The sequence below is a fragment of the Peromyscus californicus genome, unplaced genomic scaffold, assembly GCF_007827085.1.
Source record: "Peromyscus californicus insignis strain IS unplaced genomic scaffold, ASM782708v3 Scaffold_23__1_contigs__length_62951481, whole genome shotgun sequence".
In the NCBI taxonomy this organism is placed as follows: domain Eukaryota; kingdom Metazoa; phylum Chordata; class Mammalia; order Rodentia; family Cricetidae; genus Peromyscus; species Peromyscus californicus.
This window is the reverse complement of record NW_026294534.1, coordinates 58008946-58028065: the sequence shown is the minus strand read 5'-3', so window position 1 is coordinate 58028065 and position 19120 is coordinate 58008946. Positions and strand designations below refer to the sequence as shown.

At 44.8% G+C, this 19120-nt stretch overlaps 1 protein-coding gene across 2 annotated transcripts in view; it reads left to right on the top strand.

The window, feature by feature from the left end:
* Slc18a1 (solute carrier family 18 member A1) overlaps positions 1–14485 on the top strand; it is a 29925-nt gene extending 15440 nt beyond the window's left edge. Inside the window, exons 11-17 of one of the 2 annotated variants that reach the window (XM_052752814.1) lie at positions 8749–8827; positions 9377–9428; positions 11105–11168; positions 11440–11559; positions 11780–11913; positions 13392–13534; positions 13715–14485. In XM_052752814.1, the coding sequence (XP_052608774.1) occupies positions 8749–8827; positions 9377–9428; positions 11105–11168; positions 11440–11559; positions 11780–11913; positions 13392–13502 (560 nt within the window). In that variant the 3' untranslated portion in view covers positions 13503–13534; positions 13715–14485. Of the gene's footprint in view, positions 1–8748; positions 8828–9376; positions 9429–11104; positions 11169–11439; positions 11560–11779; positions 11914–13391 lie in introns of both variants that reach the window. The other variant, XM_052752813.1, reaches the window with a different exon arrangement.
* Positions 14486–19120: the final 4635 nt, after the last annotated feature.

Here is a 19120-nt window from a genome sequence, read left to right as displayed (position 1 = left end):
GGGCCGGAGAATATCAGCTCCATTTACAGACAACCATGCCGTCTGCTCTTTATTTTTGGCTAGTTCTGGAGATAAATCCCAGGGTCCCCATGCAAACTGGGCGAGATTCTAGCACTGAGCTCCAGTCCCAGCCCCGCTATCTTCTTTAGTAAGACCTAAGATATAAACCTTAGTGCCTATGAACGTTTTCCCATGACTTTGTACCACATTATTTTGAAATAATTTGGTTTCACAATTGAGTACCACTTGACTAGCGTCTGAAATGAACACGGCAGTGCTCTCTGCTTCCAAGAGCTATTGTAGGAATGAATGGTGCTCTGCACCTGTGCACTGTGCAGGATCACAACCAACCACACTGTCACTACACCTCCTTTTGTTGTCTTCTATACTCTAGAAAGGGTGTTCAGCCTCCATCCAGGTCCACAATGGAGGCCCCCAGCCTCTTCTGCTCCACGGAGGCCTTGTATTTGAGTGAGCTTAGAGAGAATGTCTGGGCCTCTTCCAGGAAACCTGAGGACGAGGGGAGCCGGAGAAGCTACGTGCAAACAGCTCAGTCACTACAGGCAGGAGAGGCTGGTGGTGCCAGAGGGGAAGCTGATAAGAACCGGATATAGCTCAATGTACCATAAAAAATACAGAATCTAATTTCAAGGGACCAATTCTAAGCAGGGATCCAGCTGCACACCCAACTTCAAATTGAGTTTCTTGGGCTGTAACTGCCTCTGACCGAGACAATTAATTGAGTTAGGCAGAGCTCAGTGCAGATAACATCGCTTCTGAGGGGGTTCTGGCCACGCTGGCTCCTGGTACTAGTGAGTGCACTACAGCCTGGAGCAGCACTACCCCGGAAATCCAGTTAGCAGCCTCACTTGCAAGTTACAAGTCACGTGGTTACCATGAACCAGCATCTCTTGTTACTTTCCCTAGTGCTGTCTGCACCTATAAACTCTACACATTCTAGATGATGCTCGGGGCTTCGAAGCAAGTTGGCAAAACAGGTCAGCTCCACCCCACTCTTCTTTTTCCATTTATTTTTGTCTTCAATACATCCTGACCACAGTTTCCCCTACTCCCACGCCTCGCCCCCATCTCCCCTCTCTCCCAGATCCACTCCTCCTCCATTCCCTTCAGAAAAAGAGCAGGCCTTCCAGAGATGTCCACTGAACATGGCATAACAAGATATAGTAACATAGACCCTCATATCAAAGGCTGGGTGAGGCAACCCAGTGGGAGGAAAAGGGTCCCAAGAGCAGATGAAAGAGTCAGAGACACCCTGACTCCCAGCTGTAATGACACACACTGGTATGATTTGCTGGAGGAGGCTCAGGCAGGAGGATCACAAGTTTGAGGCCAGCTTGGGCTACACTCCCATTTTTTTTGATCTTGATTTTGTTTTTGTTTTGAGACTGGGTTTCACATAGCCTGTTCTGGCCTTGGACTGGATATGTAGACAACCTAGCCTTGAACTCTTGATCCTCTTGCTTCCATCTTCCAAGTGCTAGTACCTTAGGCTTTGAGGCATGTGCTCACACTCCCCGTGGAACAAGCGATATTTCTAATGAGTTTCCAGGGGACAATGGTATACACCACACCTGTTGTCAAACACTCTTAGAAAAACAATGGCCATGAAGAACACTTCTCCAGTTTTCAGGAAGGAGCAAAGGTAAAAAAAACAAACAAACAAACAAACAAGAACAACAACAAAATCGGTTGAGAATGATATGTGGTCTGAATTAGACCTTGTACCACATGGCCAGTGCATCCTGCTACTACATACAGAAGATAACACTGGCTTTGGAAACAGGTGCACCATGGTTTGAATTTATGCACATCCATTTACCAATTATCATGTTGGAGAGCTCTGCTTTTTTCTTTTCTTATACTTATTTATTTAGACAAGATCTCACTATACAGCTTGAACTTGTCTCAACTTCCTGAGCGCTGGGATTACAGGTGTGCACCATCATGCCTGTCTTCATTTTCATTTGTAAAAGTGAAGATATCTTGGAGGGTCTTGTCTTGGTCTTTGTACTTATTTCAGGGAGGTTAGGGTAGTGCATGGATTATAGGATTTACTAAACTAGTAATTCATCTTGACAACCATGGCTATGTGTGATCTACCCTTGAAGACAGGCTGTGAACAGTATGTGGGTGTTGATTAGCCTAGAACACAAAGTACTGCTGAAATACCAGCTAGAGTCAGGTGCTGTGGAACAAGTGAGTGCTTAAGGAAAGCCTCATTTAGGAAATTTCACACAATTTACAAGGATGTCAAGGAGACAGGGAGCTAGGCCAGCGAGCTTCCTCTTTCTATGTATCAGCTACACCATTCAGTAGTTATTACCTCTAAACTTTCACAAGCAGTTAAGCACAAATGAACAGGTACAGTTTAAAACAGATTGCCACCCTGGGCCAATAAAGTAGGCAAACACAGGAGGGCATGCTTCACTTCTGCTGCACAGAAGACAATATTGAAAGCAAATAAGCTGCTGCCAGGTCCTGGCCAACTGTTTACACTGGGCTTTGTGATCAGAGTCATGATACTTTCTGTTTGGTTATATTGTTTCTCGAGGTCTGAAGTGGTACAGGGAGGGGCTAGTGAGACCCAAAGAGACTCACACTTCTGGTTCCAAGCAGACCCTTAGGCCAGTGCCAAGCCAGTGTAAAAGATATGCAGTGTGTTCTTACTTTTTATGTTTTATTATTTTTGTTTCCTACAAGCATTTTTATTTTTTTAAATAATTTCACTAGTACTTTTATCATAACCAGCCCCCCAGCCTCTCCAACTCTTCCCATGTTGCCCTATCCTCCCTTTAAAATGATGGCCTTGTCTTTAATTATTTTTTTTTTTAGTGTGTGTGTATGTGCTCATGTATGTGTACATGTGCATGTGTGTGTACATGCCACTGTGTTCATGCATATGTGTGGGCCCAATAGTGAGTCCAATAGTGTTGTTCATATGCTCATGGGTGTTGGGCTGACTACTTGGGCATGGACAATTTTCATAGGGGCTCATCCTCGAAGAAAATTGAATCCCCTTCTTTCTGATGCCTGTAGATCTTCACCGAGGGGAGGAACTTTGTGAGCCCTTCCCCCAGGTACATTGGAATACTGCCTGGTGTGGTCTTGTGCAGACGACCATATTAGTGAGATTTCATGGATGCAGCTTCCTGTCATATCTAGAGCACACCGTTTAGCAACAGTCTCTTTGTCCTCGGACTCTTACAATCTTCCACAATGCTCCCTGAGTTTTAGATATAGGGTTTTGTTACTCTGTCCATCTGGGGACAGAGTCATATATTCTCTGTATTTTGACCAGTTGTGGATCTTTGTAATAGCCTCCATCTGTTACAAAAAGAAGCTTTTTTTAAAATGAGAACTGAGAGCCTATGCAGTATTTTCTTGGTGAATCACGACCAGCCTGTCACTGTGTTAATTGATCCTATTTTTATAACAAAACATCTGAAGTGGGCTGATTTCATAAACTTACGAAGTTTTGGAGGTGAATGATACAAACACCATACATAGTGCTGGTTCTAACAAGAGACTTCAGGGGATGGTACAAACAAACACCATAGTGCTGGTCTAACCAGGGACTTCGGGGGATGGTACAAACACCATAGTGCTGGTCTAACCAGGGACTTCGGGGGATGGTAGCAGCATTTACAATTCAGAATTCAATTCCATCTTTTAACTCACTCTAGGAGAGTTCTAGCCACCTTAATATGTCTCCAGGAAAACCCTTCTGACAATCAAAGAACCTGGCCCCACCTCCAGCAGGGTCTCATGTGGTGGCTTCAAAATCACTGTGTATCTGAGGTTGAGAATGAACTGATCCTTCTGCCTCTACCTCCAGACTACTGGGATTACAGGGGTGTGTGACCGTGCTGAGATTATATGATGCTGAGGCTAGAAGAAAGGGCCTCTTGTGCATGCTAGGCAGGCACTTGACCAGCTAAGCTACATCTGCACGACAGACCTGCTCTTAAAACTCTCTTCACCCACAGAAAACCTCTGGGGATCAAGCTCTCAGCATATGAATTTTCATGTGTGTGTGTGTGTGTGTGTGTGTGTGTGTGTGTGTGTGTGTGTGTGTATGTGTGTTCGTTCGTGTGACATACAAACCATTTATAAACCTTTATTTAAAAGATTCTTTTCACCTGACCCAGTATGCCATGGCCCTTCCAAGTTCTGGGCTTGGTGGGACTCTCTGACCTTGGCAAGTATCAATATATCTTCTTCCTCTTCCCTGCACATCTCACCCTTTCTAAAAAGCTGGATATTTCCCCGAGAGCATCATGCTGACAGTCTGCTCTGTACCCTGTTGGCAGTCTGCTCCTCCAGGCTTTGCTCTCTTGCTGCTTCCAGACAGTTTCTCCCCTGTTCTCCTTCAAAGACCCCTGAGTCCTTTTGATGTCCATGCAATTTTTACTGCCATCCACTGACCTCTTTGAAACCCGTTCTCCCACAAAAACTGTCACACTTGTCCTTTCCAGTGCTATTCCTGTCCTGAAATAGTGACTTCACTGTCCTAGTGGACGAGGCGGTCAGCACCTTAACCTCCCACTTTCTCCATGTGCTCTCATGCAGGGACTCTTTTCTCCCAATTTAACCACTCAATCCTGTGTACGCCCTTGCTGCTAACACCACTACTAATCCTCGGGAATCTCAGTTCCAGGCAAGCTACTTTGCACCTTCCACATTCTTTAAACCCCACCCCCACCCCACCCCGCGCGCGCGCACACACACACACACACACACACAGCCCCGGTTAAAAAAAAGGCGGTGGTTGGCGCACGCCTTTAATCCCAGCACTCGGGAGGCAGAGCCAGGCGGATCTCTGTGAGTTCGAGGCCAACCTGGGCTACCAAGTGAGTTCCAGGACAGGCGCAAAGCTACACAGAGAAACCCTGTCTCGAAAAACCAAAAAAAAAAAAAAAAAAAAAAAAAAAAAGTTTGGTTTGGCTTCTCGAGCCCTGCACAAATGTCACTTTCTTTGAAATTCTTCTTGGCTTCTGAGATTCTTTTCTGGCAAAGTCCTGGTTAGAACTTCTAGCCCTGACTCTGTCAGGAACAGCAAATAGAGCAACAGTATAACACACGGCCAGGCTATTTTCCCTTATCTTATTTTACTTTTTGTAGTGCTGGGAATTGGACTCGGGGCCTCATGAATGCTAGGCAAGTGCTCTACCATGAGATCCATCCCTATTTTCTTTATTATTGCAGTAGCAGAGACCTAGGATCTCACATATGTTAGATAAACACTTTGCCACTGAGCTAAATTTCCAGCCTTTCAAATTTTACTGTGAGATAGGCTACACTCACTTCCCCAGGCTGGCTTTGAACTTGCAGTCTTCCTGCCTTGGCTTCCTGAGTATCTGGGATTGAAGGCATAAGCCACCATTCCCAGCTCTCACCTGGTATTTATGACCACACATCTAAAGTATGTTTTTCTGCTAATGGCCTTCCTATATGCCGCTATTATATACTCCCTTTCATCTTCCAAGGGGCTCCTATGGTTCTGTCACCATCTGCCCCCTTTCCTGTGCCCTCAGATGCTGCCTTCTCTCTGGGGATGGCTGAAGCATCCCAGTGACTCCCCCTTGCCTCCTTAGCTGCACCCCTCAGTTCATCAGCTTCTCTTCTCCTACTGCACTACCTTTCAAAGATAAGAATTTCATCCTTGGGTAAAGAGATAGCTCAGGGGTTAAGAGCACTTCCTGCTTCTCCAGTGGAGCGGGGTTCTATCGCCAGCACACATACATCCTGTCTCACAATGTGTAACTCCAGTTCCAGGGGAACCTGATGCCTACTGATGGCATTTCATGGACAAGATGCACATATAGACATGGTGCACATATTTACAAGCAGGCACACACTGATACACATGAGGAAAACATTTTAACCTGGGTGTGGTGGCACACAGCTTTGATCCTGGCACTCAGGAGGCAGAAGCAGCTAGATCTCTGTGAGTTCAGATCTAACTTTGTCCACATAGTGAGTTTCAGGACAGTCAGGGTTATGAAGAGAAAAAAAAGGGAATCCTATACTGTGGTGTGCTGACTTGGATATCTATTCTCTTTCTGAGCTTTTGCAGATAATTCCAACCATTTCCAATATTAAAACAAAAAGAGTATGTGCTCTTAAAAAAAATGAAGCCAGGTGGTGGTGATGCATGCCTTTAATCCCAGCACTTGGGAGGCAGAGGCAGGTGAGTTCAAGGCCAGCCTGGTCTACACAATGAGTTCCAGGACAGCCAGGACTGTTAAACCCTGTCTCAAAAAAAACCCCTCTATAATTATGAATATTTGTGGGTGGCCTTGGGTATGTGCATGTGAGTGCAGGTACTCACAGAGGCCAGAGGTGTCAGATCCCTCGGGAGCTAGCACAGGCAGTTGTGAGCCACTTAATGTGGTTGTTAGGGACAGAAGTCAGGTCCTTTGCAAGAGCAGTAAGCGTTCTCTATCACTGAGCTATCTCTTCAATCCCCACTTTCATGCCCTTAAAAACCAAGTAGAAACCAGCAAGCCCTGAGCTTGTGTGTTCATGACCTCTCCTTGGAGCCCTGCCCTAGTACATTTGCCTGTCTGGCCCTCCACATGGCTGTTTCGAGCCCTTCATGATCCCCCTGACCTTTCCTCCCCACTGATCTCCGTCACCCAGTTGATGGAAACGAAAAGCTCTAGTTCTCATTATTCCTCTCTTCTCACTCTCCTTGTGCCCCACCCCCCACCCCAGGGCACGAGAGGAAGCTCTATAGCTCCACCCTAAAAATACTTCCAATTTTGTTTACTCCTCTCTGTTATGGCTTCCAAGTGGAGACTGACTTTTCCTCGGGGCTTGAGATGATCTCTGGCTTCACTCTCGTCCTGTGAACCCATTCTTCTAGGAGTTCATAGAAAACACAAGTTGGGCTGTGTAATTCCTCGCTGAAACTTCCTGTGTGCTCTCTGCTCACAGGTCCCAAGCCACCCAGGCAGCCTTCCTGCTCCTGTAGCACACTAAGTGGTTTCTTTATGCCTCTGAGCTCAGGTTAGGTGCTGCACATGTTTCTGTCTTCTCTTTTTTGGTACTAGGTCTCAGCTTAAGCACCACCCATCAGCCTTTCCTTGGCTTCCCAAATGCTTGGTTGTCTTTCCTCCAGTCACGCTGACATATGGCTACATGAAATTTCTTTCACATTTTTTTCATTTTTTTAGTGTTTATTTTAGCACTATTACTTAGCATAATAAAATAAACTATTTTATCATTCACTATCTGTCTCTCCTTGAATGTGAACTCCCTTTGAGTTATGATCATCCTTTGGGTTTATTTGCTTGTACTCGTGTGTTTTAAGATAGTGTCTTGCTATGTAGACCTTGAATTTTACAATCCTCTCCATCCAGCCTAGTAGAACAGCCATCAGGCGTCTCAAGAAAAAATGGCCACATTATCCAAAGTACTTCTGTAAGGCAAAAAGGTAGAAGGGTACTTATCTGCTAACTGCGTAATCAAGCAAGCACTCCACGGGGCTCCTGTGCCTCATTCTCAGTGATTAGAATTTGGCTTTGCATTCTTACCTCATTGGTCTATGGACACTGGCACAGTTTAAGCACAATAAAACATTTGACCATATATTCTGATTTTGGAGAAAATGCCAATTTTTGTATTTTTTCTATTTTTTTTAAAATAATTTTTCTATTAAAATAGCGCTCCCCTTCTCTTGTTTAATGCTTTGGTAGAGAAGACAGCACATTTTCCTTGTGTTTCCTATGGCCTCCCCTGTACTGGGATTGCAGACTTGCACCGTGTTTATTTCTATGTTTATCTTTTTAAAGAAATTTTATTTTATATTTTATGTGCATGGGTGTTTTGCCTATATGTATGTTTTATGCACCATATTCGTGCCTAGTGCCCAAGAAACTGGAGTTACAGACAGTTGTGAGCCACCATGTGTGTGCTGGGAATCAAACCTGGGTCCTCTGTAAGAGAAGCCAGTGCTCTTCACTCCTGAGCCATCTCTCCAGCCCTTCTGTGTTGCTCTAACTTACTGCTCAATTACTGGCCTTCAGACTACCTGCCAATGGTAAAAGCTCATCAGACAGAACACAAGAAAGAAAGAGATGGGGTGGGGGAAGAACTCGGAAATAACAAGTACAATTTCCAAGTCACATAGTTCACAAGTGGCCAAGCCACATACTGAACCCCAAACTGTGTGCTCCAAAACCCATGTTCCAGATCATCTCACTCCACTGTCGTAAAGGCATGTGGCCAGGGCAGTAGTTAATGAAAGGCTTTCACAAACATTGTCCAACTTGCCCCCACCGTTACTGGCAGCATATAGTGACAGCTTCGCTCTGCTCTGATGTGGGAGTCAAGGCTGAGAAAGGCAAAGACCACAGGCAAAGCAACAAGAGGATAGGTCACAAGCAAGCGAGGGATTTGACTTCCCAGGAATCTCCTACTCTAGTGCTGATAACCAAGTCAATCTTATACATGCCAGTGGCTTACTGAGTCTCTTGTCAGGAAGTCTGGGAGCTGAGAGCATATTAAATATATTGAGGCTTAAAAAAGCCCTGGTCCTGAGGAAAAAATGGGGCTGCAGGGTCTTGAGACTTCTGCTCTGGAGGAACACAAAGATCTCCAAAGTAGACAACAAAGTGGTTTGGGGACCTGGAGGTATCAGGAGTACTCTGCTGAACTGTAGGAAATTAGGTGCTTTAGGTTAAGTTGAGCATGTCCTAAGGTGAGCTTCTGTGTCCTCCACAGGTCTGGCCTTCTTGCCTGCCAGTGTGGCCTACCTCATTGGCACGAACCTTTTTGGTGTATTGGCCAACAAGATGGGTCGGTATGTAGCCTGGGAAACTGGAAGAATGACTGAACCATCACTTAACAGTGTCCTTTCAGCTTGTCCCTGTACTTGGGACAGCTTCTCTGAGACAGTCTAGGACACAATGATAAAAATTGCCATAAGGGAGGTTGACGGGTAGGTGATGAGGGCAGTAGAGGATGGGTTATCCTAAGCTGACTGCTTTGGAAGAGGCAGTGGTTACATAGAGATAGCCCTTTCTTTCCAGCTAAAGAGGTAATGCCAGCCCAATAGGCAACAGCTGCAAAAAAGAAAAAGGAAGCAGTATGTATTTTGGGGCAGCATTGCCGAAGTCTATTCCATGGAACCCTAGGGTATTCTTAGACAGGAACAACAGAAGCCCACAAGGGGGCCAAGAAGTATGAATCTAGATTCTCTTCCCTACTACAATGACGAAATAGCTTTGGTTTTAATTTTATCATTGTAACTCAGCACGAAGATTCTAAAAACACATTTGAAAGTGCTGTTATAGGTATGAAGAGGTAGGCATATTTACATGTGGTTTTTACATGTGCGCTTTTCTTCCAGGTGGCTGTGCTCCCTCATTGGAATGGTGGCAGTAGGAATCAGCTTGCTCTGTGTAAGTACAAGACCCACTTGAAAAAGGAAGCACACTAGACATCTTAAGACAACTTTGCTTCAAATGAGCAGCAGGCTGACTTGGTAGGAGTTTCTAGAAAACTATTTGTACATGAACAGACATTGGTGCTGGAGGAGATGCCATCAACTAAAATGGCATGCCATCAAAAGAAGGGGAAAAAACAGAGGCGTAGGGGCTGTGGGTGGGAGGAACCAGAGGTGTGAGGCTGTGCACATAGACGTGTGAAGTGAAACATGTTGGTATCTATTTCTGGAGCTGGCCAGCCAATGGTGTTTTATGAATCCATTTGTTCAATCTACTGTGACAGTTCCCACCAGCCACCAGGGCAGGTACCATCAATGGCTCAGTCTCTAGAACCAGAAAATTTGGTAGAAGAAGAAGAAAGCAGGGATTTCCATCTTTAAGAGGCCTTTGCACTCCTAGGCCTTTACTATTTCCTGGTCTCAGTGGAGACTATCAGTCCATCAGTCCATTTGGCTCCAGGCTCAAGGGGTATGTAGAGCTTTGAGCACTGCACCCAGGACGAGCTGGAACCCCTGGAGATAGGCATGAGCTCAGGCTTCCACACCAGCTTTGCCACTTGCCATTTGTGTGGCCCTGAGCTACTGAGTCACCTCCCTGCTCAGTAGTCTCACTTGAGGATTCTGCTTGCATCTCACAGGATGTTTGAGGTAATCCACACAGACTGCAGCATGGAGAGGACACCATGTCAAGCCCTCAGCAAGTCAGCCCTGCCATTGATAAATATGAGCACCTCTTGAGGGGTTATCCATAAGTATAATGAGTTGTCAATGCTAAATGGCATGCTAAACCTTGAGGGCTGTGTGATGGAATAGTGGGTGGGGTAACAGGTACCAAGGAAAGGGTAGGGACACTGCCTGAAAGGGAAGGACAGGCTTTCAGTAGGGTGAATACACACCATAGCTTGCTCTTGTGGCACCCACGTGATGCCACCAATCTCTCCAGTTGATGAGCTGTGGACTGTTGGCTCGTTTTTTTTTTTTTTTTTTCCTTTTTTTCTTTTTGGTCACTAGGGCTAACAAGTTGGGGATTCAAATAAGATGTTAGGACTTAATTGGGTGGTATAGGCCTTTAATGCCAACTACCCCAGGAGGCTAAGGTAGGAGGATCAGAAGTTCAGGGCTTGCCTGGGCTACAGAGTAAACTCAAATCTATCTTGGGAAACTTAGTGAGACCTCCTATCTCAAAAGAAATAGAAGGGGGGGTTGCCTAATGTGCACAAGGCCCTAGGTTCAATACTGTAAAATAAATAACAAGCAAATTCAATGATGTCAATGATGAAAAGAAAGATGACCACATGACCAATGAGGACAGCAGTGTGTGTTTGGTAGAGAGTGGCAGATGATGAAGAAGAATAGTTCATGAACAGAAAGGATCCCTTGTTTTGAAATAACGGAATTGAGTCTGAGGTTCAAAGTTGATCTTGCTGCTTATTGGCTTCATAACTTTGGTTGGTACCAGTCCAGTTTTCATGTGATCAAAGTGGAAAGGAAGATTATTCTTCAAAAGAAGGTGTGAGAAATCAGAGGTAACACATGTGGCACATGTCTCAAATATATGTCATATGAAAACTCTGCCCTCCGTGCCCTCATCCCAGTGGCACTCTGAAGAACTCTTCTTCCATCCCCTTCCAGGTGCCTCTGGCTCACAATATTTTTGGTCTCATTGGCCCCAATGCAGGCCTTGGCTTTGCCATAGGTAAGTGGTGCCCTCAAAGTCAAAATGAAGCCTTTGAAAATTTCCTTTGGGTGGGGTTCCTTTCCTCCTCATTTTCCCATCAGAAGAGGATGGTGGAAAGGCAGGAAGGGGAGGGAAGCTGGCAGATGTGCAGAGGTGGGCCCCTGGTTCCTACCTAGACCTGTGTTGGTTCTGAGTGTGGGGACAGCAGGCCAGGGAGGCAGAGTGGAGGGAGATGTTGTAGCTATGGGTAAGCTGACTGATAGCATCCTGCTTTTTTTTCTGGCCACAGGCATGGTGGATTCCTCTTTGATGCCCATCATGGGATACCTGGTGGACTTACGCCACACCTCTGTGTATGGGAGTGTCTACGCCATTGCTGATGTGGCATTTTGCATGGGCTTTGCTATTGGTATGTTGGTTGGGGGCAGATGTGAGCTCCCAGGTGTAAGTGACCCAGTCTCCCCTCTCTATTGTAGTTTACCTGGATGTGGAACCAGAGGCCTTAGTCTCTTAGGGATCTGAAGATCGTGGAATCTGCTACAGCCTCTGTGTTTACCAATATCCCTAGCATAGTGTTTTACAGGTGACTGATTCGACAAACACTTGGAATTTGATTTCTTTTTCCACAGGCCCATCTACCGGGGGTGCTGTTGTTCAGGTCATTGGTTTCCCATGGCTCATGGTCATCATTGGTGTCATCAATATCGTCTATGCCCCTCTCTGCTGCTTCCTGCAGAACCCCCCAGCGAAGGAGGAGAAGCTTGTAAGGCACTCTGAGTGCTGAATAAAATACATGTCTCTTTCTTCCTGTGCTCCCCTGACCCTTCACTTTGAGCTCATTTCCTCTCTGCTGGTCATGTCTCTGTTTTGTAGCATTTCTGTTCTTCCTAACACACTTCTCCTTCCCTTTTATCCTTGACTTTTCCTTCTTTCTCTAAGCAACCAGATCCCCGATTATCTGGATCTTAAGTAAAGAAGGAAACTGGGGAGCAGGCATGGTCACCCACATCTGATATCCCAGCATTTGGGAGATAGAGGTGGTAGGATAGAAGTTCAAGGTCATCCTCAGCTACATATGGAATTAAAGGCTAGCCTGGCCTTCATAAGACCTACTCATAAAAAATCAAATCAAAACAAAACTAAATTTAAAAAAAAGAAAAGAAAAATGTGAATCTTACTAAGAGTTAGGGATATTAGCTGTACAAGGCATCCTGTGGTTACTATAGCAAGACTCGATGTACTAAGTTATCTCTTCTATAAATAGCAGCATTCCATTGAGTATGTTCCTTCATCTAATCACATACTCATTCATTTGAATCTGCCTTTATCCTTATCTGGTGATGTCTTTTTAAAAATTTTACTTCATTTATTTTGTCTGTGTATGGCACATGCAAGTTAGTGTGTAAGAGGAGGATGTTGTCTTCTTTTATTAGTCTTTTTTTTTTTTTTTTTTGGTTTTTTGAGACAGGGTTTCTCTGTAGCTTTGGAGCCTGTCCTGGACTAGCTCTGTAGACCAGGCTGGCCTCGAACTCACAGAGATCCGCCTGCCTCTCCCTCGCGAGTGCTGGGATTAAAGGCGTGCACCACCACCGCCCGGCTTCTTTTTATTATTCTTTGCCTTATTGCCTCAATACAGGGTCTCTCAGTGTACTAGAGGCTTGCCCTTTTGTCTTGGCTGGCTGTCCAGGGAGCGCCCAAGACCTGCCTGTCTGTATTCACCAGTACTAGCATTACAGGCATATGATCATGCAGTCTTTTATATGGGCACTGGGGATTCAAGCTCAGTCCTTTTGCTTGCAGCTTAGGCCATATCATTTAAAGTTAAAAAAAATAGTCTCCAGGTAGAAGATCCTGCACATGGTATGCTACTTTGGTCTTATTGTAGCATGAACACTCCAGCATCTTAGGGGCCTCATGGATTCAGGTAGGATGTAGAAGCTACTCAAAGGAACAGGAATAGGCACACGGTCTGGAGGGAGGAGTACCCATTTCAGCCAACTTCTTGCTATGCCTTGTACCCACTGATGCTAGGATTCAAACACAAGCATACCAGATGTTTGTCCTGACTGGACTTGATATGCCTAGGTACTTTGGAAGGCCTGGGCCTATCCATGAGGCAGAAAGAGGATGCTATACTTACATCTTGAGTTTTTCTAACACTAAACTTGGATATGTTAGTGTGGACACGAAACAGGATGGTCAAAGCTATGCAGCAACATCTATTCTTGTCTCTTGCTGCAGGCTATTCTGAGCCAGGAATGTCCCATGGAGACCCAGATGTATGCAGCCCAGAAGCCCACAAAGGAGTTTCCCTTAGGGGAGAACAGTGATGATCCTGGAAGTGAGGAGTAGCTGAAGAGGGTGATACCTGTGCCCCATCCCAGGTGACTCCACAAGGCTTGGATTTCAGTGACGACCTGCTCCCCAGGGACCAGATCACTGTGGACCATTGGACGGGTTTTATTTCCCTTTCATCTGGGTGTCTCCCTTCCTCCCTTCTCAGTGATGTCTTGCCCTTATTCACCTGTGCAACCCACCACTCTCCCTCTGCTTTGATGCCATAGGTGGCCCGCTTTTTGTGGGAGGACAGTGCTACTTCCTGACAGACCAAAGTGAGGCTGATTGAAGTTGAGTTGTGACAAGTTCTGCAAGGGATGACTCACTTCCTGCAGGCAGTCCTGAACAATGTGCCTGTGAAACCAGAGGGACCAATGGCAAGCCCGGCTTTGCTCTCTGGTTTTCTTTGACATATTCCCAACAGATCATGAGATTTGATCTCTGTCCTGTGATTTGTTCCCCCTGCTTTTCCCAGTTGAGCTTCAATAGATAGTCTTTTGCTTATTTTAAATATATATATGTATATATACATATATCTTTATGTGTAGGTGTATGTGTAAAATGACTTCACCCTCATTAAATGAAGCCTTCCTACTTTTTTCATTACCCAGCTGAAAGAAAACAAGCAGCTTTCTTAGGCTTGAGTTACGTCTGTGTTTGTATCTTTCCTGAACCTCTTAAACTCTTAAAATAAAAGAAGCTGAAGGACAGAAAACAAACCAACAAACAAGCAAAACCCCAAACCAAGAACATTGCATTAGACTCAAGAGTTCTCTGCATGAAGTGAAGAGAAACTTGAAATGTCTCCCAATGTGTGTTTCCTAACACCAGGAGAAGAATAAGTCGTTCATTGTTCACACGTGTCAATGAGTAAGTCATTATCCAATTCAGACATGATAAGCCAGATGCCTCTTTGTGGCAGGAGAGAGTGTGTGGGAAAATACAGTGGGTGTTGTAAATTTTGCTACATTATTGAAATGGTTATTGGGTGATGGAGAAGCAAGGGTACTGGAGACATGACACTTACCCTAAGTAGTTTTCATTTGTTTAAGTAAACAGAATAAAATTTACCAACAACCCAAGTGAGTATATACTATTCACGGATGCTCAGGTCTGGGTTGGGGATAATAGCAGAGACAGAGGTGGAGAAAGGATGCTGTGGAGGTGCCTTGATGTCAGACAGGGATGTTCAGCCTTGACCCGGAGTGACACCTGGGTGACTATGTTCTTCCCTGGGAGCTGGATAGGTTCAGGACAAACCCTAATTCACTAGAACTCATTTTGGCTGACTCTCAATATGAGTGTCATGTAGTGTCACAGCATGAATCTGTGTCACGTAGACAATGAATAATCTGATTAGTGGATGTGTTTTTAGGAGTTTGGTTTTAAAACTAGACTTCCTTGATTTGCAGAACCAGATAGACTTGTATCATTTAGTGCAATGACATGCTTCTCGCATTTTGAAGAAGCCTAAAGGTGAAATTAGCACATAATTTACCTGAATATCTAAGCCATAGTTCCCAATGAAGGCAGAGAGAGAGAGAGAGAGAGAGAGAGAGAGAGAGAGAGAGAGAGAGAGAGAGACGTATGCAGGCCACCAGAGCTTTAAAGAGGGAAGGGAGGGGGCACATCCATGTGGGTGGGGTTTGTAATAAAAGTCGGCCTTGTTACAGGGACAGCTAGTGAGCATTTCAAAACAAAGGAAGAATTTAGCTGAAGTTATCTGGAGGATAAACTTAGTCTTTATTAGTGGTCCTGTAAGAAACATAAAAAGAATGCATGGTAAGCCTCAAACATTGGCAGGTCATAACAATCTTCAAAAATTGAAAATGTCAATCCAGTGAAAAAGCAGCAGCTGTTCCAAGCAGCAGATGATCTGCCCCACAAAATAACTGAGATGTACTTTTCTCCTCATAAAAGGAGGCAGTGCAAAGAAGGCAGAAGAAAATGCCAGTGAGATGTTGTATACTCTCAGAGTGTAGACAAACGTAAAGCCTTTATTTCCTACTACAAATGTGTGGCACTGCCGCATCTCATGGAGAGGCAGACCAAACAGGAGGGGTTGGAGAAATACAGAAAAGATATTTAGGATGATGGCAGGGAAAGTGGTGTGGGAGAGACAGGAAAACTCATATGGAGAGGAACCAAAGTCCAAGAAGCTAGGATTAACATGGCTTGCACCTTCTAGAAAGGTCTGCTTATGGTATCCTCAGAGCCTCAGGATGCGTCCACAGTTGAGTGGTCCTACAATGTCAGTGAGCTGAGACTGGGGTGACTTGAAGAATGTTCTCTCCCAGTGTGTTGTCTTCCTTATGGGATTCATTCTTCTATGGTAAGGCATGAGTTGAAGAAGTGACTGTTAGAAAAGATTGCACTCTGTCACTCTCGTGTGTAAGTCCTCTGAGGTTGACATGAAGGAAGGGCGATGTAACCTGTCCACATAGCACCTCAGGTCCCACAGGTGGCACGCAGCAGGAAGTCTGAGGGGTCTTTAGTTAGTTCTTGTTAATTGTACCTGTGTAGGCAGAGCTACATGGGCCATCACCAGAATCCATAGGGATTATACATCACCAGTTTGGGCCTCCTGAATTCACCCTACAACCTTGTGTACCAGACACACACTCTCTGGATCATGGAAGAATACAGCCAGACAGTTCTCCAGTTATGCTGGGAGGGGCTTAAGAGAAGAGCGGTCGTAAGTAACAGGGGTAGGAGTAAACGAAGTGTTAGATTTGAATATGAAACATCCCTTTGAGGCTCACATATTGAATGCTTGGTTCCCAGTCAATGGTGTTATTTTAGGAGGTTCTGTAAACTGTAAGGCGAGGCATAGTTGAAGGAGGTGTGTCACAGGGGTGGGGGTCTTTCAAGGGGCTGTCTTGTACTGGCTCCTTCCTGTTCTCCTGCTTCATGGCCACCTTTAGATGAATAAGGACCTCTGCCATGTGCCATCCTAACATTCTGCCCCAATATGGAGGGCCATTAGCCATGGGCTGGAGCCCTCTGAAACCAGGAGCCTCCAGCTATCCTGCAGGAGTTAGTCACAGTGGTAAGAAAGCTGACTAATTCACACACCTGCCTGTCTGTCCTGCCTGTCTATGTGAGCTGGACGTTGTCCTGTCACATGTCTGTGCCAAAGCATCAGCGTCTGCAGACGTGGCTTTCTGTATTTCCTCTGCATGTATAAGATGTAGGCATAGCTTTCAGAGAGTCAGGGCCAGGGCCTCTGTGAAGGGCCTTTAGCAAAGCCGAGAGGCAGCAAGCCTGCGCCTCCATCGCAGAAATACAATTGTAACCCCCCACGCCCGTTTTCTTCTCTGCCCTCTTTCCTCTACTTCTACCTCTCCTTTTCCTCCCCCCTCCTCTTCCCTGCCCTCCTTCTCCTTTTGTCCTTCCAGCTCCCCTTTCTCTCCCTCCCCCTTTTATTCTTGTTCTAGAGAATGAAGAACACAGTGTTAGCAGAGGCAGGAGAGTGATCAAGGTCTGTTTAGATTTGTCCACCAGGTTGAGTCATTACACAGTCTCCTGCATGAAGATGCTTTAGTCAACGGTGGATTGAATATGATAGTGGTCCCATGAGATTATAATAAAGCTCAAATATTCTCGTTTCCTAGTGATTTGTCTTAATGCCACACTTGTCTATGGAGATACTGGCGTATATACACCTTCCATGCCAGTCATGTCAAAGTTGAGCACAGTTATGTGTGTGACACTTACTAATGACAATAAATAACCATGTTAGTGGGTTTATGTATTTACCATGTTGCACTATTTAAAGATTTATTTATTTTACTTTTTTATGTATGACTGTGTTGCCTACATGCATGTCCCTGTACCATGTGAATGTCTGATGTCCTTGGAGGTCAGAAGAGAACAGATCCCCTGAAACTGGAGTTACAGAAGGTTGTGAGCCATCTTGTGGTTGCTGGGAGTATAACTCAGGTCCTCTTTCTTAACCACTGAGCCATCTCTCCAGCCCCCATTATATACTTTTTATGATGATCACACACACACACACACACACACACACACACACACACACACACACACACACTTGAGACAGGGTCTCATGTAACCAGACCGGCCTTGAACTTCTGATCCTTCTTCCTTATTCTCCAGAGTTGAGTGCTGGGATTACAATCATGTGCCACCACACTGTTTATATTGGTGCTGGGGATGGGACCCCCAGCTTTGTGCATCTAATATGAACTCCATCTGCAGCCCCTACTTACTGTATTTAGAACAGCTTCAGGGAAGTCCTTTAGGATTCATTCAGAAGAATTCAGGCATTGTTATTATAGGGGCAATGACAAGTCCATGCAAGCTTTTACCTCTGGAAAACTTCCAGTAAGAAAAAGGTAGAAGACCTTGTACAGGTCTGACTACTGTATATACTTTTGTCTTAATTTTTAATTAAAAAAATAAATTTAACCGGGCGGTGGTGGCGAACGCCTTTAATCCCAGCACTCAGGAGGCAGAGCCAGGCGGATCTCTGTGAGTTCGAGGCCAGCCTGGGCTACCAAGTGAGTTCCAGGAAAAGGCACAAAGCTACACAGAGAAACCCTGTCTCGAAAAACAAAAAAAATAAACAAAAAAAAAATAAATTTAAAAGTAGCAACAAGTTTATATAATGAATCTGTAAAGACAAAATATTTTAGTGGGTTTATTTTTGTTTGTTGGAGGTATGTTATAGATGGTTGTCCTAAGTAACATAGGTCTACCTTGAACTCAAAACAATCCTCCTGCCCCAGCCTTCCGCGTCCTGTAATCACAGTCACGCATGACTAGGCTCACCTAGAAAAATATTTTTGTATAGTTGTATTTTTTTTAGCCAAGTATTATTTGACAAAAAAAATTTTTAGAAACCCAGAAAAATTAGAAACTTTTTAAAGTAAAAATGTTAGAGCAACCTAAATTAGTTTATTACTTAAAATAAATTAAAATAGATGTAGCGAAGTCCGTGTGTATAGTGCTCATAAGGCCTTCAGCAGGGTATGGTGACATCTTCCGCATTCCATCCCCACCCAGTCCCTGACTCCCAGACTTCTAGTCCTGCAAGCTCCATTAGGGGACGTGCCCCAGTGGGTGTGCCATTGAGGCTCTCATGCTGTCCTGCCATTGTACCTTTTATTGATTTGGATACATTTAGATACTCAGATGCTTAACCACTTGTGGAGTTACCTGAATTGTTCTACCATTGTCTCTAGTGTTCAGTTTCAGAAATGAGCCCTGCGGATTTGTGGCTTAGGAACAAAGAAGGCTATACCATGTAGCCAGGAGTTTGCTGGGCCACACCTTCAGGATTTGTCAACCAGGAAGTGCTCGTACACTGAGTTATACCTCGTCTTTGTTTTTGCTTTTTGTTTTGTTTCAGTTACCCAGGCTTGTCTTGAATTCATTCCATATCCCACACACCCCTTGAACTTATGATCCTCCGACCTCCATCCTGTGAAACTAGGATGGCAGGCCTATACCACCAGGCCAGGCTCTGTCTGAGTTCATGTTCCCACAACCAGGAAAATACCTAAAGATTCTTTCATCATAATGGATTGATAGACTGTAACTATTAAACAATGCATGACCATAGCTAAAACAAAATACCTCATATATGAAAAATATGACAGATTTTTATT